This window comes from Mytilus californianus, unplaced genomic scaffold (genome assembly GCF_021869535.1).
Source record: "Mytilus californianus isolate M0D057914Y unplaced genomic scaffold, xbMytCali1.0.p SCAF_8, whole genome shotgun sequence".
Lineage (NCBI taxonomy): Eukaryota > Metazoa > Mollusca > Bivalvia > Mytilida > Mytilidae > Mytilus > Mytilus californianus.
Window position 1 is genome coordinate 20,458,648 of NW_026262734.1, and position 23,572 is coordinate 20,482,219.

Sequence of the window (23,572 nt, forward strand, 5' to 3'; positions counted from 1 at the left end):
AACTTCACCATTATCTGAAACAATAGTGTAACATCACAACATAGAAAGACACACTATAAAATATCAATTGAAATGGCTTAACTCAATTAAAAGACATATTAACACAAGTGAACATACACTGAACGAATAAATTTGATCTATGATATAATGTAAATACGAAATCAATAAAATAAGGGATGAATAATTGAAGTAACAGTATTATACAACTGTGAAATGTTAAACAATTTCAGAAAAACAACTATAACCTTAAACAAATATCCGCCATTTACAATGATATTATACACAGGTAAATGAAAATAATTTTGTTGTTAGGTATACAGTTTAAAAGGAGAACAGAAATATTTTTAAGGCATATATTGCCTGTTTCTCAGATATGAAGTGCCTGGTTTGGTGTATCCAAAATTCTGGTAACCAGTGCAGTACGGTCTGATGTATGTGTACAGGTATATTAATCCTGCTTCCATAACATGTTTTGAAGTGAAAAATTTAACATGGATAGGAATGAGGACCAAGAATAGGTGGTGTGCGACTTATTAAACTTTTAATACACAAACTGGCCTAAAATTGAGAGAATGACATACACATAAGAGAAGTTATCTCAAGAATAAATACATCATAACTTTAAAAATACAGAAGAGCATACATATCAAGCACAGGGAATCTTTCTATGGCCTCCACACAGCACGAGAAACAAACTCTGTTAATATAATAGAAAAACAAAGGATATGGGGTATCCATCCATGACACAAAATCAGTACATGTCTGTTAGTTAATGTTAGTTATTCAGTTCTTGGCACAAAATGTTGAATGACCAACAAAATAATTTTGGAATAAATTTCATGAACATTGTCATGATCATGATGATTGTACAATATTGTAATAAATAATATGAGGCAGGCATTACCTGTGAAAGGGGACGAAGTCTATATAAATTAATTTTTTTTAATTCAAACATATTTTAAGTTCTAAATCTGTTAAAAAAGAAACGGAAATACCGTAACGTTTCCGATTTTGGTTCTGTTGTTAGGGATTTTAGTTGTGACGTTATTTTAGTTATGACGTCATATTCAATGTAAACAAAGAAACGCTATCATCAGGTAACGTTTTTTCATATCAAAGAATAATTAGAAATGAAATTGTTATTGTTTTCCTTCCTATATTTTACTGGACTGATAAATATATATTTCACTCAGTCTTATGACAAACGAGACCGGAAGAAGGAAGTAGATTTCTGGGCAAATGCGGGAATTAAAAAAAGTTACAAAAAAAAAGTTAACGATTTTGAGTTCATTAGTACAATGAAAATTTCGGGAAATTTTCCCGATTTTTTTTTTTTTTTTTTTGATTTTTTTTTATTTTTCTACTGTTATAGGGGACTTCGTCCCCTTATAAAAACATGAAAAATAAGAACATGTGGCATAACAGTTTATTCATGTTATTTGACTTTCTTTAATATATATATATTTATTCAATTTCCAAACCAACGCAAAAGTCTAAAGTTACGTGTACGTGTATTATAGATACATTGTATGTGTGTTTTACCAAATGTTTAGGAAAAATCTAACCATGGTCATTTTATCTACAGAAATTTACATTCTCCTGGAAGAATTTTGGTCTTTGGACATGAAACAGGTATACGTAGATGTTAGCAGACATAAACTTGTTCTTTGCAATGATCGATTGATTGTTGATTGCTTAATGTCCAGTGGCAAATATATCCTTGCCATGAAAAAAAAATTTAATCTCTTAAAAAGGTTAAACAGAAGAAAATATCAGATAACGAATTGCTAATCATGCACATAAACAACAACTATTGTTATTAATCTGCATCTGTATTGATCTGACATTAGCCGTCATGAAACATTTCAGCACTTAACTATTCCCCTAGCAAAAATTTAATCAAAGATCACTGTTGGAGTTATCTTTAAATTGACATGTTTAACCATTTATCATGTTTGTTCCTTGATGTAGTTGGAATAAAGAAAAATTATTAAGCAATGCCATATGTACATAATTTCTGACAATAATTCAAGCAATAATACAGAAATGAGAATATGGAGTTTGATATTTTTAGGCCCCCGCCATAGCGGAGGGGGCATTAAGTTTTACCCTTGTCTTGCTGTACGTCAGTCCGTACGTCCCAAAGTTGGTTCTTGTTCCCTTACTTTAGTTTGCCTAAACCAAATGTTATGAAACTTATACACAATGCTTATTACCACAAAACACAGATAGAGTTTGAATTTTGGTGGCATCACTATAACCGTTCTAAAGTTATGCCCCTTTACAAATGGAAAAATTGCTGAATTTTTCGTTTCTGTTTTCTAACTTTCATGACTTTAGTTTGCCTCAACCAAATGTTATGAAACATATACACAATGCTTATTACCACAAAACACAGATCGAGTTTGAATTTTGGTGGCGTCACTATAACTGTTCTAAAGTTATGCCCCTTTGCAAATGGAAAAATTGCTGAATTTTTCGTTTCTGTTCTCTAACTTTAGTTTGCCTCAACCAAATGTTATGAAACTTATACACAATGCTTATTACCACATAATACAGATCAAGTATGAAATTGGGTGGCATCACTTGTACCTTTCTTGAGTTATGTCCCTTTATAAACATAAAAATTTCTGAATTTTTTCGCTTCCGTTCTCTAACTTTAGTTTGCCTCAACCAAATGTTATGAAACTTATACACAATGCTAATTACCACAAAATACATATCAAGTTAAAATTTGGGTAGCGTCACTTTTACTGTTCTTCAGTTATGTCCCTTTATAAACATAAAAATTTCTGAATTTTTCCGTTTCCGTTCTCTAACTTTAGTTTGCCTCAACCAAATGTTATGAAACTTATACACAATGCTAATTACCACAAAATACATATCAAGTTAAAATTTGGGTAGCGTCACTTTCACTGTTCTTCAGTTATGTCCCTTTATAACTTTATATGATATGCAAGCGGGGGCATCATCTGTGTCCCATGGACACATTCCCCATTTATTGAAACTAATTTCTACTTTATATGGCCCGCCGACTTAGGTCGGGACCATATAGTGTTACCCTTATCTATCATTCCATCATGTGAGTCTACTTTGTTTAGTTACAGATTGAGTTAACATTTGGTTCCGCTCTGCTGATTTTTGTTGAAATTACAGGCTTTTGACCATGAAAATATCAGTTAGGGGACGACCATTTGATATTCTGGGGGGGGGGGGGGGCCAGGAGGATTTTGAAAATAAATAACTCAGCCTTGATAATAACAAAAATGAATGGTTTGTTCTGTGGTAGTTTGAAAATAAATAACCTGACCTACAATGTATTGAAAATAATATACTCGGCATGTCTTTTAAGCCATTTTATAAATGTTATTCTAAAGTAAGAAATGGCACAAGATTCTTCCAAAATTCGTCTTTTTTCCTATTTTTATTCGGGAACTTACCAAATTTTTTTATAATACATTGTATAAATATTAATGTACTTGAAATGTCTGAAAATGGGTTTCATTTAACTAGATGTATATTATCTTAGGAACATCTACCTCACTTTCATAATAAGGCTGTAACTAAATTGAGGCAAATGCCTAAGGTAGGAAATTTCAAAAACAAAAGCTTGTCTTCATATCAATTTGTTTTTACTTCGAACGCCTTGCAAGAAGCAAGTTCTGTTTACCCTCTGACATAGCCCCCGTTTTTCGGGATCCATATTTCTAATTTAATTTTAGTTTTCAGTGTTATTTGTCTATAATGTTGTTTGTTGTTTTATCTTTTCCAAGGTTTGTCTTTTGTTCATTGATTGCCCTTCTTTATTCACTTAGTGTTACATTCCATTTGTAATTTAGTAATTTTTTTTAAACTTGAGTTTTATTTTATTTAAGGACTTTTTATCTAATTTTACAAACTACATGTATTTCAAATTGTATCTCAGTTAGGAAGTTCATCAAGTTGTAATAGAAATGTGTTATAAAAATTTACTTGACATTGTTATAGCAATGATAATCAGCCCCTCTTAACTTAATTTGAGAAAAAAAAACCACATAATTGACAGGTATATTAAAAAGATTATCTGCAAGCCAAAACACTAAGAAGAAAAAAACAAGCAGCCTCATACTTAAGTTTGTGAATTACACTTTTTGCTTTATCCTACATATTGGTCTTTTGATGTTGTCAAATAAAAAACTAAAAGTCTTACACTGAATGTATATATTTTGCTGTGAGACCAAAATATTGTTGAAAAAATAATTAACAGAACTTGCGTTTCAGATTACGAAAGGATCTGGGAAATGCAGAGAAAGCAAGATTTTGCATCATTTTTCTATATCTTCTTGGGGCCTTCAGCGGCTCCCAAAACCTTTGCCAATTTTGTTTGCCTCGCTCCGCTCGGCAGATATGTTTGACATTACTTTATAAAGAGGCTTAGTTACACCCCCACTTTAATACCTTGTATGTATGCAATAAATGCAGTTTGGAATTCAGAAGATTCACTTCCAGAGGAGGAGGATTAATTCTGATTTAATGGTACATAATGAAATGACTATACATGTATTATCTATTTAGGAATAAAAAAAAAAATAATTGAAAAATTGTGTTTTCAAATATTATAAATATAATTTTGAAAATAAATAATCAGTCCCTTGTTTTAATGAAAATGAAAAATCATGCTTCAACAGTGCAGAAAATAGATAATCTCTTCTTCTAGTTCACAAAAATAAATAACCAATCCAAAACAAATCCTCCTGCCCCCCACCAGAATATCAAATGGTCATCCCCTTATAGACGTTTTTTTCTAAACACCTTCACATATTGAGCTGCTTTTTAGTATGTGAGTCTAGTATGATGAGATACAGATCAAGTTTATGTTTGGTTCCACTCCACTGATTTTTGCTGAAATTACGGGCTTTGGACTTTGAAAATTTTGTGAATATAACAGTTATACGGATGTTTTATTCTTAACACCTTCACATATTGAGCTGATTTTTAGTATGTGAGTCTACTATGATGAGTTACAGATCAAGTTTACGTTTGGTTCGGCTCCACTGATTTTTACGAAAAATAATGGGCTTTGGAATTTGAGAATTTCAACTCCTAAGAATGGCTTCAAACTTTTTTTGTGAGCGGGGCCAAATCGTGTCGTTCCGACACATCTAGTTTTATATGTGAGACGAATGTCATTGGGACAGCAATCATTCGACATAAAACACATATCTTGGTTGTTGGTTCCAATGAGAGGTCAACTTACAGTCTTCAACAAAAATGACAATAGACAGTTGTTCATACAACATGTACAATAGACAGGTGTTCATACAACATGTACAATAAATCAAGATCTTTATTGCATTGCACCATCATGACCATGCTAAATTTAGAAATATTGCAAAAACTGCATATTAAAGGCCAAGAAAGTCATTTTTCTAGCTTTGAAAATCCCTGTTCTGGTCTTTTTAGGTTCTTTCATGTTTTGTGGTCTTTCTCAATACCGAGTTCTGTCATGCAAAAAATCATGAAAATATTTGTATATAAAAAATCTGAAGTTTGTGATAAAATACAAAAAAGGTGTATCAATATTTCTCTTTCACCATGTTAAAAGATCTAGACTAGAGTGCAAATCTGAAATAAAATGCAAGAAAGCTTATTACTACCCCAAAATACTATAAATCCAAGCAAACTCCTGACTGACCAGTATTTTTATATTTTTGCAGGTGAATGATGGCAAAAGTTTTTCTTAAAGAAGACAGGTATGGGGAAAAACTGTTGAAAACTTTGAATGTTTTAAGAAAAGAAAGAAAATATAGTGATTTTTACATAGAGACTTATTCTGGTCTAGTCCCTGTTCACCGTGTCGTGTTAGCTGCTGCCGAGAGTTGCCACTTAAAGTCAAAAGGTTTTCTTTGTGGTGATATAAATACATTTGATTTAACAGAATTTAATAAGAATGTTGTAGAGATATTTGTATCCTATTTATATACTGGAGAAGTATATCTTACTGGCGATTCAGACATTAAGGATTTTGTAAATCTCTGCAAAAAGTTAGAATTCAAAACTCTTCTAAATCATAAAGAATTTCAGAAGCCTAACAGTAATGAAATATCAAAAAACCACACCAATGAGTTGTTTGAGGAGGATACAGTTAACAGTCAGGACTCAGACAGTGAACCACACCCAGTTTACTTATCTACAAATCGTGATGGACAAATGTTTGTTAAATCTGTTCCTTCTATACATTCTAATGATAATCAAAACACTAACGTATCAAATACTTCCAAATTACCTGAATCAACAGAAGGTCCTTCATTACAGGAGTTAATTATCAAACAGGAACCAAATAGTGATGATGATTCTGATAATGAGTTAGATTCTATTGAAGCAGAATCCAGCTTGACTCAATCTAATAAACTTAAACAAAAAAGACCAAATAAGAAAACTTTGAAAGGGAAAAACAAAAAGTTAAAAAGTACTACTGAATCTGTGAAACAATATGCCGAACAGTTAGTTTCAAAAGTAGTTGGAATGGGTGAAGGAGGTGGTGATATTGAGGAGGATTCTGGTGATAATGATGATGCCTTAGGTGAAAATGAGGATGAAGTAGGTGATGCTGACGACCAAGAGTCGGAGGAAAGTCAGAATGATTTTGTTATAAAAGAAGAACAAGACTCGGTAAGTTTTTTTTCTGATTTTATCAGTAAGTCATTTTTTAGAAAATAGTTTGTTTGTTTGCTTTGCATTGAACATGATGAGTTGATGGAACCCCCCAAAAAATTTATTTGAATAAGACTTTTTATACATATATATACATTAGTCTTTTTGTTCTCTTTTTCACATCTTCTTTACATTTGTACATGAATGTAAATTCAGAAATATTTGCCTGCATTTATTATTGTGATTTTTTAAGAATGGACAAAAATTTGAGCTTAATTATCAGATTATTGCAATTGCAGTAAATATGGTAAATGCTTCATACAAAATGACAGAAATCATGAAAATTGACTCAATTTTATCAATGTCATTCCATCCCTAATTCTTTATTTTTGCATTAAGAGTTGTCTCCTTTGGAATTAATTCCAGTTTACTTTAATGAACTAACACCTATAATCCAAAATTGTTTGTCATGGGATAAATGATGAAGTAAGTAAGACATGCTGATTTATTAAGAAAAAGAATGAAATATCAAAATTGCTTGTAAAATTTTCTGTAAGAATACATATATTATAAATTGCTTTTATTTTTTATTACAAAATGTTGATATAGATATGTTATGTTTTGGCTAGCCGCAAAACCAGGTTCAACCCACCATTTTTTTCTTAAAATGTCCTGTACCAAGTCAGGAAGATGGCCATTGTTATATTATAGTTCGTTTCTGTGTGTGTTACATTTTAAGGTTGTGTTTCTGTTGTGTCGTAGTTCTCCTCTTATATTTGATGTGTTCCCCTCAGTTTTAGTTTGTAACCTGGATTTGTTGTTTTTTTCTCAATCGATTTATGAATTTCGAACAGCGGTATACTACTGTTGCCTTTATTTATATAATACATGTACATTCCCTGTTTCCATTCTCAATTTTACATCAGAAATATACACATATGCAACCTAAAGGTTGAAAGTTTCTTGTCGTACCTTGCATGTATCTGTACAGAAATTAGTATTTGTTACTGTAGGTTCTGTACATATTTTCCTATAAAATATTTACAAAATTATTTTGTGCTACTTGTACATTAGTGTACATATAGACATGTATGGGTCATTTTCAGATAAATGGAAAGCACTATGTCCATCACTTTTGAATAACAATATGTTTCCTTATTGTACATGTTGTACATGTTGTAATGAAATAATTAATTTTTTGGTGAGAAAAGATAATACATGGTTTTAATTCAGATTTGTTAAAAAAATGTCAAAGTTTTTTACTATTCCTAATTCCTAATTAGAAATTTAGATAGGTGGTGAAATTGCCATGTCAAAAATAATTCAATCTTAATTGTTGTACCTTGAAGTTCTTCTGGATGGGAAGTTTTTATGATCATTGTTAGAAAGTAGAAGGTTGCATACATGTATGTATGTTATCCAAAAGAAAGTTTGTTTTAAAAATTATCTAAACAGAAAGTCATGAAAGTAGAACATACATGTAAATCCTTAAAAAACTATAAAACGGAAGTAATTATATGCGTCTGTCAAAAATTTTTCAATTTATTACGCTTCTGTAAACTTTAAATAAATTGTTCAAATGCTGTGATTTATCTTGATAATACATTCAATATCCCTTGGAACTCCTTACAGAAAAGGAAACTTATTCACTATTTAACTTTTTCCTGATTGTCAATGAAGAATGTGAGTTTGCAATTGATTAGTAGTTGTATGTCAATTTTGTTATGTCTGTAAGCATGGTCATTTCCATGCGAATAAATCCAATCCAAGACTTAAATTTGTTAAAAATATATGACGCGAGTGGTCGTGGTAGTGAGTTCCCTTCGGCTTAATCTCGGCCTTTTTTACCAAGATGGCTGAAAGCTTGGTAAGTTTTGGGCGTCAGTCAACAAATGTTTCAGTTATCTTTTGTAATGAAAATGAATCTTTATGGACTGATGGAAGTAATATGTAACCTGCATACACTGACACTTACTGCATGTTCATGATGTTATAATGTTTACTTAAACATGTTAAATATAAAAATACAACGAAATAGTTTCATGTTATTTACCACCTAACTGTATCGTGTATTTATGACACAGACATGACAGAGGTAACTATCTTAACTACTGTAAATTCTTAATCAGGTAAATTATAAATTATCACAATATTTATATTTATGCAAAAAAAAGACAGTATTAGCATGTACATGATGTACATGTAACATGTGTAATTAGGTTCGCAAAAATAAAAATTTCCATTCACAATTTCAGTAGTGATTTTCCTTGATTGCAATTACATTAATAGATCTTGCATTTTTACCAGTATTCATTGATTCACAATAATTAATGCACACATTATTTTCTGAATTTGCAGTAAACAGTTATAAATATATGAAACTGATGAACAAGATGAAACAAAAGCATAACTGCATGTGATCTTCTGAAATGATTAGAACCTTCAACACCCAGATATAAATAAACATTAGAATTTTGATGCCAGTTTGGTTCATTTTATCACTCTACACAATTTAACAGTTTAAGGAAACTAAATATGTTGAACATCTAACCAAGACCTTTTTGACATTAATCATGTTAATTACAAATTGACACAGCAGTTTTGAGTACAGTGCATTTGTCTGTTCAATGCGAAGAAATCAGACTAACATACGTATACACTGGCATTCCTTTAAGCATATGCATGTTAAGTGTTCCTAAAATTGTTACTCAGCACATGAACATTATATTATCTACATGTATACTATATATTTGGTCATAGTTTATTTAATACACAAGACCTTCATTATCTTACACAAGTGATAATGAATTTCAGAATGCAAGCAGAAATACACATGATCATTTATGTCGAGCCTGCGACTTTTGTCGCAGAAAGCTTGACATACAATTGACATAGGGATAGTGATCCGGCTACAGCGGCAGCGTCTAATACTATATGCAATAGGTCAACTATATTTGGTGTATGGAAATATTTTATGATGTACATGTCAGTCTCACAGGTTTTATTTGACCTTGACCTCATTTTCACAGTTCATTTCTCAGTGTTAAGTTTTTTGTGTTTTGGTCTGTTTTCTTCAACTATAAGCAATAAGGTCAACTATAGTTGTTGTATGGAAGAATTGTAAGATGTATATGTCTGTCTGGCAGGTATCATCTGACCTTGACCTCATTTTCATGGTTCATTGGTCAATGTTAAGTTTTCATGGTTAAGTTTGTTTCTTAGATACTATAAGCAATAGGTCAACTATATTTAATGCATAAATTGATTGTAAGGTGTACATGTCTGTCTGGCATGGTTCATCTGACCTTGACCTCATTTTCATGGTTCATTGGTCAATGTTAAGTTTTCTTGGTTAAGACTGTTTCTTAGAAACTATAAGCAATAGGTCAACTATGTTTGGTTTATTGAATGATTGTAAGGTGTACATGTATTTCTTGTTTGGTTTATCTGACCTTGACCTCATTTTCTTGGATCATGTTAAGTTTATGTGTTACTTGCAGTAAAGCTTTATATTTAGGACTATCAACATAAAATCAATGGTTAGTAAAGAAGGCGAGACATTTCAGCATGTGCACTCTTGTTTAATGACAACATTGTAAATGCACATGGTGTACAGGAGTATTATTTGACTGACATTTGAAATTAACAGTGACTCCAACTTAACTGATGATCATGTTCTTAGGTTTAAAAGAACTATGTGTACTTTAGATATGAGAATAAAATATTATGAAACAAAATCTTCTACAACATGTACAACATATACAAATCTTTAAATTTCACACAGACAATTTACAAATTACACATCTATCATATCTATAGGTGATACTTGACGACAACATTTTTTTTCAGTCTCTTTCTGACAGGAGTATCCCCATCCAGAAACAGAAGAGTCCAAAGTTTCTGACTACCCAAGCAGAAAGATCAAAGATGTAAGATATTTTAATGAAATTTTGTATAATTTCCTGTACCAAGTCAGAGGAATATGACAGTTGTTTTTGTTTGATGTGACCTTTTGATTTTGCCATTTGATAAAGGACTTCAGTGTTTTTGTTATTTTACGTTTTACCATTACCATTGAATTCACAGTTAAATACTTTCAGAGAAGTCAAATAAAAATAAAAGGAGTTTTGGGATATATGTCAATGAAACAGCAACCTAACCACAAAAACAACTAAAAAACATCTACATTTTGTACAGGGCAACATACAGTATTCAATAATAGACATGTCTTCATACCAGAATCTAGGTTCCTTGGGCATGTTTGGGTTAAATTTAGCATAGAAACTGTTTGAATTGATCAGCAAAATTCCTTAACATTTTTTGTAAGATTTCTAATGTGTTGTTCCAAATTTATGGCCTTTGATAGGAAAAAGAACTAGGGGATGGATAGGGTCATGGCACCATTTGTGTCTCGTGGAATCATTCTTCATTTTAATTCCAAACATAAGACCTTCGAAATTTTGAACACTGATAATGAAAAGAAACACGTTCATAAAATACAATTGAACTTTACTATGTTTACTTAGACAATTTAGAAACAAATTGTATCAAAATGTTATAAAGAATTTAGAAAGTTTTATTGGGTGGGTGTATAACAATAACAATTTGCATGGGACTCATTGTTGCCCTGAAAATGCATGTTATTAGTACCACTGGATATTAATCAACCATCACTAAATCAATTGATAAAAAGTTTCGTTTACTAAGAGTATTGACTGTATACTGTTTCAGTAAGTTAAAAATACAATTTTATCCTAAAAATAGGTATAGACAGAAAATAAAGAAGGATCCAGAAAGATTACAACACTACTATGATAAGGAAAAGAAAAGGAAAAAAGATGCTAGGCGCAACTGGACAGAGGAACAGAAAACTCATAATAGAGAACAAAGTAGAATAAGACAACAAAAGTAAGTATCAAGAAAATAGATATTATGTAAGAACTCTAGACTTCTGTCCTGCTATCCCCCTTAAATCCTGAAAAGCAAGTTAGTGTATAATTGAACAATACCATCGTGCAATCATCTTATAAAACTGAATTTCTGCACAAGATCTTGACCCAAAAAACAAAGCCTTACCAAATATTCTGACTACATATTCTGTCCTTTTTAAGGAGCTGGTTTTCATTTTTTTGATAGTAAGAAAGTATCTAAAGTAAATGTCGATATATCCAGATAATCAATACAAGATCTGGACTTTTAACGCCAATTAATCTTTATCATCCCATTTTGTTCTGATTCACAGATACAGAGATCGAAGAAAGAACTTGGATTACTGAGCATAATCCTGTGAACAACAAGAACAACAAGTTGAAAGTTGTAAAAGTGCTTACAACATGTTCAAGAGATGAGAGGGGAAAAAGAGGGACTATTGGAGGAAAAAAAACAAGAAATTTAGAGAAAAGAAGACATTACAACAGAAAAGACTAACAAATTAAAACAACAAACATCATAAGAGATCAAGAAGCAATCAACTGTGAAAGATCTTTTAGCACCCTTAACAGACTGGAGACCTGCCTAAGGAACCCCCTGTGCCAGAAAATTCTGAACCTACTCATGACCATCTTCATTGTAGGATCAGCTGTAGAAGATTTCAACTTCCCAGACTGGTTAAGCTGTTCGGAAAGGCAAACAACAGAAAGCTGAATACTGAGTGAATAGTTACTTTTGTTACTTTAGTGCAGTTATTTAAAATAGTGACTTTAAAGAATATTAGTGGTTTCTTTTAATTGATAGTGACTGTCAGTGTGAACCATTTATCTTCTGTTTTATCATGTTTTATTTATTCTTGAAACATTAAAGTATACAACCATTTTATTGCTTTATTTCCTTTTAACAATAATCATGATAATTTAAGAACAAAACAAATAGGTAATGACACAAAAACCAATGCGAAATAAAGCAAAGCCACACTTACCCTGGTGCCTTCCGAAAATCCTTGGGAGAACATTGTAGGTGGGTCAGGATTTTGTTATCGATTTCAATTCAATAAACTTTTACACATATTTAATTAAGACTTCTTTATTATACAACCACTGTGAAGGAGGGGTATACTGATTTACTTCTGTCCACCCATTGGTTTTACTTTTTTTGCCACATTTATCTTGGCAACTACAAATTTATAAGAAAAACATGATATTTGGCTACAAGCTTCATGTGGGCATAATTGTGTTAGAGGCAACTTTCTTATACAAATTTTGTCATTCAAATCTGAATATATATATTATAACCCCTAAATGGATAATCCTACTTATGTTGTCTCCCTGCCTTGAAATTTTATTTTGAGGAAATTCATCATGTTCATTATCATATCACTTAAGAGTACAAAAACAGGACCTGGGTGCCTAATTCTCCTTTTTGCCTTTTTACTTCAGTTACAAAGGTTTAATTGACCTGATAGTAAAAGGCTTATATTAGAAATTTCAGGAACATTTTTCTCAAAGATTACTATTGGTGTTTGGTATTGAGCTTTCTGACTGCATGCTGTACTGTGATATGTTATCGATTTGTGCTCATAGAAACTCCATGAATGAACATCACAAAAAAAAGACTGGATATTTCAAAAAAACATAGCCTGAAAGAATGTTAGATTCATAAACCACCATGAGGATATATAAATTCATCATAGATGCCAGGATTAAAATTTTATACACCAGACACACGTTTTGTCTACAAAAGACTCATCAGTGACACTCGAATAAATAGTTTAAAAGGCCAAGTAAAGTACGAAGTTGAAGAGCATTGAGGACCCATATACATAGATATATGGTTGTAACGAAATTCGTACACATATAATACAAAAAACCACATTGAAGAACTGGGGTTCACCTTTACTTGTGCATGTTGTGGAATTTACACATTTAATCGTGCATATTTCAAGGAGACCAACATGTCAACATACCACTTTGGTGGTGTGTTTCAACTCTTAATATTTTGAAAGATTATCTCTATCCAATCATGCACCAACAAAAGAGATATACAGTGGTATATTTTAATCAATATAATTGAAAAAAAGATCAGATCTTGACAGACATAATCTTTCCATTATCTTGAAAATGACCATATATGTAACATAGATATTATACTAAATTTATTTGTTTCATATATGAAAACAACTGAAGTTGTAAAACAGACAGATCTACAAAACATAACTTTAAACAAATCCAACATAATATTTATCCTCTATCCACTATGAAGTTTGCCTAAATCCGCCTCTGCTGAATAACATAATGAATACATGTAGCTATAGATTTCCTATAGTAAAATTAGATTCATTTCACATGTTATTCTCTGTTTGTGGGTTTTGTTTTAACTCACAAATTACCTTTGATCGTTCATGTCATTGGAAGGTGCCATTAAAGTTTTCAGAAATAAAACATTTTCTGGATTTATTTGTGATCTTGTGATCATTACTTAACAAAAAATTACAATCACGAAAGAACTAAACTAGAAAATTTAGGAACCAATAGAAAATTTATCCATTTGCAGATACATTTTTATTTTGTTAAGGAATCTCCTCAGACATGCAAATCAGTCTGAGGTCCCTTGTCTAGTAATAGTTTGTTTACTTGATACATCGTAGAATGTTTGGTTATACATATGATTTTGTCATTGTGTGCAGGGATTCATAAATGACATGTGTATATACACCTTGAGCCCACACACTCCTGGTACATGTATGTCTAATGTCTTTATTACAAGTGACGAGGTACGGTGAAATCAGTTAAAACAACATTTTAAAAAACTGTAATTCTGTAGTTCTGCTATTAAATATTGTCGATTCATTATTATCAGTTGGGAACTAATTTTCCAAGATTTCGTAGGTTATTTCGTGGTCATAGGTAAACCACGAATTTAATCGTTCAACCATGCATACATTTTCTATAGGCTTGAATCTTGTATGCTAACTCATTTCCATGAAATCAGCTATCCCTGAATATAAAATGATTGATGTTAACTCTGTCATTTTTAAAATTGTAAATATGTTACAAATTTTATTCAAACAAGGGAAATAGGATTTCTGTTTTAAAGAATATCATACTGTATACGACCTGAATCTACCCATTCAATCAGTTCACAACGGTTCACAATCGAACTGCAGTATGAGCAATATTTTGAAGATTATACAAAAATATTCAGATCTCCAGAGTCTTAAAACATCACAAACATGTTGTAAAAGATTCAACTTTATTAATATAATAAAAAAATGACCCTTTTGTGAAATAAATTCATGGGAAATTTGACCTACCAGTTAGTTGAAAAGTCTGTGAAGTACATGTATATTACTTAAATTCATTTATAAACCTACATTCAACGCAGCTAGTTACATCAATTTGTACTTTAAATTTAAAACTAACCTGTGAATTAAATAGACAAACACGAAGAATATTGGCCACACCTCATTCCAAAAAATTCCTGTTAAAATATTCTTCAAAAATAATGACGGAGTTCGAATTCATCGTCTATAAAGATGTAGTCTGAAGTTACAGGCCCATACCTGTATAAAGGAGAAGTGTGTTCAAAATTCAAATGGCATCAATGATCAAGCCTAATAATTTAACAGTACAAAACATTCATTGAGAACATTTATTAACAAATGTGGTCGTTATTGCACTGTCTAAAAGGTTAAATAATTTCTCCAAAACTCAAGAATGTCACCACTCATTGAAAAAAACATGTATTTCACTAGGACTTTTTGTTAATGCTATAAGTTTCCTTATAGTTCTTTATATTGGATTGTTTTACAGAGATTTGTAGAGAGTTTTGTGTTTTGTTGGTTCTATTATTTGTCAGTTCGACCTTGGTTACGTTTATGAAAACGTCAAGAGGCTATAGAGAAATCATGTCCAGTCAGTGCCCACATCGGTATTTTGAAGGCTAACAAGGTCCATGCGGACAATGCTTATGTCAGAGTCAACTGTACATATTTGTTTTTGTTTAATGACCACGAACTATATATGTTTTAACTTGTTTATCACATTGATACGTATGGGATTCTTCCTGATCTCAACTAAATGTCGAACATAAGGAAACACTTTTTTCAGGTCCTTGTTGCGATCTTGAAAATAGGTGTGTAAAATCTGTTCAGCATGCAGGCTTTTGACATGTATAATAATATAAGAAGCTAAGGAATTGAAAACTATAGGGGGATTCTTCCTGATCTCAACTAAATGTCCAACATAAGGAAACACTTTTTTTCAGGTCCTTGTTGCGATCTTGAAAAATAGGTGTGTAAAATCTGTTCAGCATGCAGGCTTTTGACATGTATAATAATATAAGAAGCTAAGGAATTGAAAACCATAGGACCAATTAAAACAAGTTGTCTATTCAGTTTTGAAAATATACGCTAAGCCTGCAGGCACAATCATGTATGATTATAAAAACTTCAACACTAAGATGATGCGCTTGTTGTGTAATTTGGTTCAAATATTAGTAAATTAGTCCTACTCAAAGACTTTGTCGAAACTTACCTTGTTGTGAAATAAAATCAGGAAAAATTAGTACTACCATTTTATTGAATCATCTGTGGAGCACATTTATATTGCTAACATTTTACCTCAAAATTATTTTCGCTGGTTGATATAATGATGTTGGTGGCTCAACCTGATATACAAATATATGTAGTCCTTGCTATTTTCATTGACCCTGCAGCTCGATGACAAAATATTTAGTATATGTATACAATTTATATACACATGCAGAAGATGAAATCATTAACACTATTTTTTCGCGACATTTTTTAAGGATTAAGTATTAAAGTCACGTTTCTCATTGGTATGGTTAAATTTAAACATCAAATGTCATAAAAAAAAAGAACCAGAGCTCAAATTATAATCAGTACACAATCGATATGAACCTGATTTGAATTGTCATTAAAAGTTTTCCATCTGATTTCCGATGTGTATAAATTACTTACATGGAAAAGTTGCTTCAAATTCACCAAGTGAGCAGTCTTATGGTTACCATTTCAGGCTGAGAAAAAGAGAAATCACCGAGAGGCATCAAATATAGACCAATCTGATACTGGGACAGAGGGAACGACAAAGAAAAAGCTTAAATGTAACGACTGCGACTTTACTACACCCTGGAGGAGCAGTCTGTGTAGACATCGCCGTATCCACGACCAGAACATGTTCTATTGTGATCAGTGCGACTCTAGATTTCCTGATCTCTGTATGCTGAAAATTCACACCAAACATAAACATGGAGAGGGGCTCATTTGTAGCCACTGTTCGAAAAAGTTTACAAGTATTGGTGGACTAAAATATCACATGAAGAAAATCAGTGGTCAATTTAGGCGGAAGTGTACTTATTGCGAGAAAACCTTTATTAGTACGCAGCATTTTGAAAGTCACGTGAATAAGCATAAAAACATAAAACCTTTCAAGTGTGACATTTGTCAAAAAGCGTTCTTGTACAAAATATATTTAACTCAGCATATAGAAAAATGCCATACAGAAAACCATGAGCAACGAATATTCAAGTGTGACGTGTGTGATATTAAATTGACATCAAAATCAGCACTACGTAGTCACATGGTTGGGAAACATGGCAACAGTGTCCGAGTTTGTCGCACGTGTGGCAAATCTTTTAATTGGGCTGCTAGTTACTACAGGCACATAAAAACTCATGCCTAATCATTTTAGTACCCAATGCTTTGTTTGATAATATCTTGTCGCAGGAGCATTTTCAGTGAAGGGGATGCGTTTTCACTTTATTTGCTAATAATAAAAACAGAAATGAAGGAACAATACATATTCGATATACTTGAAAGATAAATTTGAAGAAATGATTGTTAGCATTTATTGGCACGAAATTAAATCGTTTACACATATTGATTAAATATGAATTGATGAGATATTATTGTTCCTTTATTATAATACATAAACATAACCGACATATTTGTGGTAAACGATGCAGACCGAAGTAAATTTCAAGGCTCTCTAAAGGTTAATGACGGAGACTAAGAATTAAATATTTTTATCAATCAGAATGGCTGATGATTAATCATTCACTGCGAGATTAACATTGATATTTGGCTGTGAGAAGACGAACTAATTTACGGTTGACCTTCTTGGAAGGGTTTTTTGTGCTTTCTAGTATTCAAATGTTCACCTGTTTTCAAATATGTGATGCGACTGCAGCAAGTAAATTTTAAAAAATCCCTTTATCCAAACAGCTGGAGACACTTCTCTACAAATATTTAGTAACACCAAAGTGTTAACATCTTTTTGAATAATCTTCTGCTCCTATGGTTAAGCTCAGTCAATTATTTAATTCTTTTCGAATTTCGATATGCTTAAATCAGGATGTCAAGTTGGAAATCGACGGTGCTTACTCTTATCGTTCAGGAGTTATGGTCCTTGGTTAATTGAAAAATAACGCTGTGAGTCGTTTCATAGTGATAACTTCTGAACTGTTTACCAATTCTTGTCAAATTTTGATGTGTTGTTCTTAATGATAAAGTAAAGGTCTTGACCTTTTTCAACAATGCTGTTCTGGATTTATGACCGTTGATTGTATTAAAAAATTGAAAACAACACGTTTAATAATTTCATGCGTCCGAAGCGCTTTTCTGGATTTACCTTCATCAGGAACGCTCAAAGCCAAACATTTGAAATCCGAGGGATGTATAAGTACCGAAACAGTTGAAGAGCTATATGACAAAAATACACAAAACAAATAGCCAAATTCATCTAAGGTCAACTTTGCCTGATATTAAACGTTGTAATAGAAATTGACGGTTTTTACTCTTGTCGTTCAGGTGTTATGGTCCTTGGTTAATTGAAAAATCACGTTGTACGTTGTATGAATTATTTTTCCAATTTTGATATGTTGTTTTTAATGACAAAATAATTGGAAATTCTTTAATTTAAGTCAAATTTAAGAACGGTTTTCGCCAATTGTATGTGCTTTCTATACAAATGTTCACCTAGTTTGAAAGAATTAAATCAGTAAATTTCAGAAAATAAGATACAAATGTAGTATTTTTACGATTTTTCAGTTACAGTTCAACGAGCCATAGTTGTTTGCAAATTTTCACCAAAATCTGTGACATAGCCCATTTTCTGTTACTTGACCTTTCTTTTCTTAATCCCTAGGGAAAAGTCCGTAAAGTAAGATGAAATTCTCACCAGTATTCTTGCGTACGGCGACACATCAATCTAAATAAAACGAGCTATAGTTAAGCCAACAAAATTATATGTATTGCACAGAACATGACAAGCTTGAGCGGGGCTTCATTCGGGTCATAACATAACTTTGTCTTCAGTTCAAATGTGAGTCAAGAATTTTTGTATGTTGATCCGACAAGCTCAAAGATTTATAAACGTTTTTGTGACTGTATCAACTCAAATTATATTGACTCCATATTGCTTATATTTTCCTTTGTATAGCTTCTCGTTGTTTAAATTTGTGACTGGATCTCGGTTGTCTTGCTTTGTAGGCACTGACTGTTGTTCTTTGCCCTAAATCCATGTGTCTATATCCGGTTTATCTTTTGGTAATCTCGTGTAAATATTCATTGCTGACCAAGAGGAGCTGGAACCTAAACCTTTAAAGTTGTCATTTGTGGAATTTGAAAATACTTTAAACGTACCTAAATCTTCAGCAGCTAACATTTATGATGCAAACTATTGTTGCGAAATTTGCACACGTAAATACAAAACAAAAGACGGATTGAGAAAACATACAAAGATGCACGATGCAACATTTGCATGTACAACTTATACACAGACCTTCAAATCAGAGGAAGAATATACTACACACTAGGCCACTAAGCAACAGGCCATCTACGTATGCCCGGAATGTGGAAAACATTCTCAAAGAAGTCAGCATTAGGTAGACATCCAGCTTCAGTGCACGATGACAATGGAAACCCAAACGTGCCCCTTTGAAAATTGTGGAAAACAGTTTTTGACCATGAGTTCACTGGTAGATCACACAAATAAACATACCGGACAAAAGCCTTATAAATGTTCCTCGTGCAAGAGGTCGTTCTTTTCTAAATCAAGCTTGGCTCACCATAAAAAAATGTTTTTTAGTGTCTCTCAAGTGCAAAGTTTGCGGAATAGAATTGTCTTCAGATTCTGTTTTGGCTGGCCACATGAAAGGTAAACATGATTATCAGTGCGGCGGCTTGGGAAGAACAAGTTAACTCGTGTACTAAAAGGTTAACTTACAGTGGCGTAGCTATGCCATTTTTACGTGTACGCCCGAATCTCGGCAAGGGATCTGAGGGGCCCTAGCGGGTCCATGGCAGAGAAGACCCCCTGACGCTCACGTGTTATTGAGAAAGAATTACCCTTTTCGTCATTTTAGCAACATTTTTGGTTGGTTGAGAACAAAACTTAACGAAAAAAGAGATGATTTCAGATCTTCCTAATTATGAACTGTTCATTTCTATGTTCAACATACCAGTATAGCAACTGCATATGAAGTATATGTCGCCTTGCTGATAAGATACTCCATAGCTTTCCTATCGTGAGTTCCTTGCTGCTCACAAGGATGCTATTAAACCAAGAGTTCCAATGGTGAAGTTGAAATCATCCCTACGAAAAATTTACGGTCGTCATTACAAGTTGGTTGATCATTATGGAATATCTGTTTCACAGGTGACGGTGGATATGTTCTAATTTGCTGTAACCACAATCCCGTCCTCTTTTCCTCGAATGTGACCTACCGAATTAGAATTATTACCGGGTTTGTACTGACAAGAGCAACACAACGGGTGCCATAAGTAAAGCAGGATCTGCTTACATTTCCGGAACATTTGATATCACCGCCTTTTTTTTTTTTGGTGAAGTTCGTGTTACTCCCTCATTAGTTAACGATGTTTTGTTTTTGAACTGTTGTTTGTCTTTTCTTCGTTTTTTATTTTGTCATGGCATTGTCGTTTTGTTTTCGACTGATGAGTTTGAATATCCCTTTGGTGTCTTTCGCCTCTCTTTTGTAGTCTAGTCAGCAGATAGCTTTAAACTTGTAAAACAATAGTAAACTGAGTAGAATCCACAATAAATTCAGACTTTGACAGAAAATGAACAAATATATTATATGATACTATTTGATTAAATAGTAAACTTCGTCACTTCTGTCTTTAAATACAAGTAACTGAAGAAAGCAATATAAGAATCAAAGACATGTGCTTTTAACCAGTTCTTGTTATTCATTTTGGTTAACATATTTTTTCTCCAAAATTTATGTGCACGCCCGGGCGTTTTGACGTAAACGTAGCTACGCGCCAGCGGCTCTTTTCACAAAAAATCTTAAGAGTAAAAATACTCGTAAGTCATACACATTTCAGTATAACTTACGATCAATTTTAGTCGTAAGATTTTTTGTGAAAAGAGTCGCTGACTTACCTAGCTCATCACTTATTTTAATGCACAATACTGACAACCTTGGACGGATGACTGAGGAGTTGATCGTCTACAGTGATCAATGGAAGTATATAGTCAACGAACTAGACCACCGAACAATTTGGTTTAGTTGAATATATGTTATTGTATAAAAACAAAAGGGTTGAACAAAATTCATTCCTACTTAAAGTAGTCAGTATGGTGGCACATCCTTGCAGTATTTACACATACACTACACAAACGCAACAAACCACTACTTTTAAAATAATAGAAACAAAACGTATTTTGCTTAGTGTATAAATGACATTATTCTGCATATAAGTGTTAAATAGTATGTAAATAAATATAGGAAAGAAGATGAGAGCTGATATTTACCTTAGGGAGCTACATGTACCATTTGATTTTTATGGGGGGGGGGCTAGGATGAAAAATTTTGTCCTGCCTATTTATTTTCCCCTCTATTCGGTCCTGTCTTTTTATTTTTCACTCTATTCGGTCCTGCCTTTTTTTTAGTTTATCCTGACTTTTTTTTTTACATAAATTGTCATCCTGCCTTTTTTTTTGCAAATAATCTCATCCTGTCCTGCCTATTTTTTCAAATTTCATCTTAGCCCCCCCCCCCCCCCCATAAAAATCAAATGGTAGCTCCCTTAGAATTGTTCGGTTTGGTTAATATATATCCTGACTTTAAAAAATATTCTTGAGTAGTCTTGATCAGTATAGTCATTACCATGTAACAAAACTTAAATGTGAAATTGAAAAACTGGTCATTATCGTGATATATGGACTGTCCACAGGACAGTGGTATAGACTGAGACAGCGATAATGACTGAGCCGTAGGCGAGGTCATTATCTCTGTCGCAGTCAATACCACTGTCCTACGGGCAGTTCATATATCACGACAATGACCAGTTTTTCAATAACTATTATGTTTATTTCATTGAGAAACCATGTTTTAAAAAAAAATCATAAATTCAAATTGTTCAAAGTAACCTCGAGTTAATGTACGATTTCTATAGGAAAGAGTGAAGATCATTCATAGTATTAAATAACTATAAGTCACTGCTATGCATTTGAGTGCAATTTTTCAGTATATGAATACAAAATAAAGTTTTCTATAATTTAATAATTAACAAAAACATATAGTAAACAATTCAACAACAACTGCAATATAAAATGAAAACAGGAAACTTTTTAAAAAAATCCACATAGTTATACATGTATAAATTTAGTCTTTAGAAACATACAAATTGAACAATCCACCCGATACATTTTGAATATTAATGCTATGGTCATTTCTGTTGCACATGGACTCTTTTTTTGAGTAATTGTTTTGAACATTGTTTTGTGATGCACTAATTTCTTTCAGTACTTTATCAAAGTCTGCGGACTCACTGATGAAACTGTCATCGAGAAAATCAATGTCGTCAAGTTGCATACATGTACTAGACGCATTAGTGTTTTGAACAGTTTGTGGTACTGCAACGGTTGTTGGTGCTCTAATGGCAACAGCATTTCCTGTCGAAGGAGAAATGTTATTGACAGTGCTTATTGCATTGTTCTCGGTAGACGGTACATGTATCTCTGCCTTAGTATTATATAATGACGACGCAAGAACTTTGGACATCTTTTTCTTTTGTGGGAGTGAAGAGTCCCTTGAGTAGCTTTCAATACTTTGTAGTGACTTGTGCTTAGAAACAGTTTTGATTTTTCTGTCCTCGAAACCACTTTCACTCAGAGTTGTGATAGATGTAGATCGGATTGAGTGATTAGTGTATATTTTTGATAATCCCAAACAATTAGAGATTTTCACCATTAATGCACCTAAAGTATTTTTTCCAAGTGGTTTGTTTTCAAACCATGTCTCATCATCTGTATGGTAATTTGGTCGCGCACGCTGAAAAAGTACATCACAGTTAGGGTTCAATTTCCCTAAATAAAAAGTATAAGATGCAACTGGACACACGTCGCTATCCTTTTCTTCGTAAATGATCCCACTGGACGAATCCTCTACATCAGTGCGATGATTTTTTGTCAATTCTGATCCATTTTTTTATGAATTTCTGACCCGATCCATCACAATCAACAACATATGAAGTTTTCGAAAGTTCTCTCAGTCCTTCCCTTCCTCTACGGCAGCAAAAAATCATGAGATCAAACCAAACCTTTCGGATTAGGACTACTGGATCTGTTTTCCAAGTTTTGAAATAGTCACAGATCTTTGCCATATCTTCATCGTTTATCACAGGTTTGCTGGTTACATCACCAAGACCACTATTTATTAAGTCTACACAAACAGCCTCAAACATAGCCTTACTACGGGTAAAATTTTCGCCGCTGATAATGTTGATCTCCCGTCTACGTGGCGGTTCTGTCCGGTTCAGTGTAGTACCTGAAAAATTAATGGCACATATAAATACATATTCAACTTACTATGTTTTGTACATTTATCATGTTCATAATATATGTAAAATATACATGAATTAAAGCTAGTTATTCAAATTGAGCTGCAGTGTACTCCCACCAACAAAAACAGGCCTACCCAGAAAATCAAATGGATTCTGGTTCAAAATTCATTGATATTC

At 32.6% G+C, this 23,572-nt stretch overlaps 2 protein-coding genes across 7 annotated transcripts in view; one reads left to right on the forward strand and one right to left on the reverse strand.

Annotated features, from left to right (window-relative positions):
• Positions 1 to 23,572, reverse strand: part of LOC127710861 (lithostathine-1-alpha-like) — a 420,068-nt gene that overhangs the window by 182,284 nt on the left and 214,212 nt on the right. The gene's annotated exons all lie outside the window — the stretch shown is intronic.
• The window catches only part of LOC127710856 (zinc finger protein 184-like), an 82,984-nt gene that overhangs the window by 8,597 nt on the left and 50,815 nt on the right, over positions 1 to 23,572 (forward strand). For 2 of the 6 annotated variants that reach the window (XM_052216810.1, XM_052216814.1), the window contains exon 2: positions 5,697 to 6,651. In XM_052216810.1, coding sequence (XP_052072770.1) covers positions 5,701 to 6,651 — 951 coding nt within the window. In that variant the 5' untranslated portion in view covers positions 5,697 to 5,700. Of the gene's footprint in view, positions 1 to 312; positions 432 to 1,585; positions 1,633 to 5,696; positions 6,652 to 10,482; positions 10,563 to 11,397; positions 11,542 to 11,875; positions 12,448 to 16,601; positions 17,485 to 23,572 lie in introns of those variants that run through there. The other 4 variants (XM_052216815.1, XM_052216811.1, XM_052216812.1 and 1 more) reach the window with 4 other exon arrangements.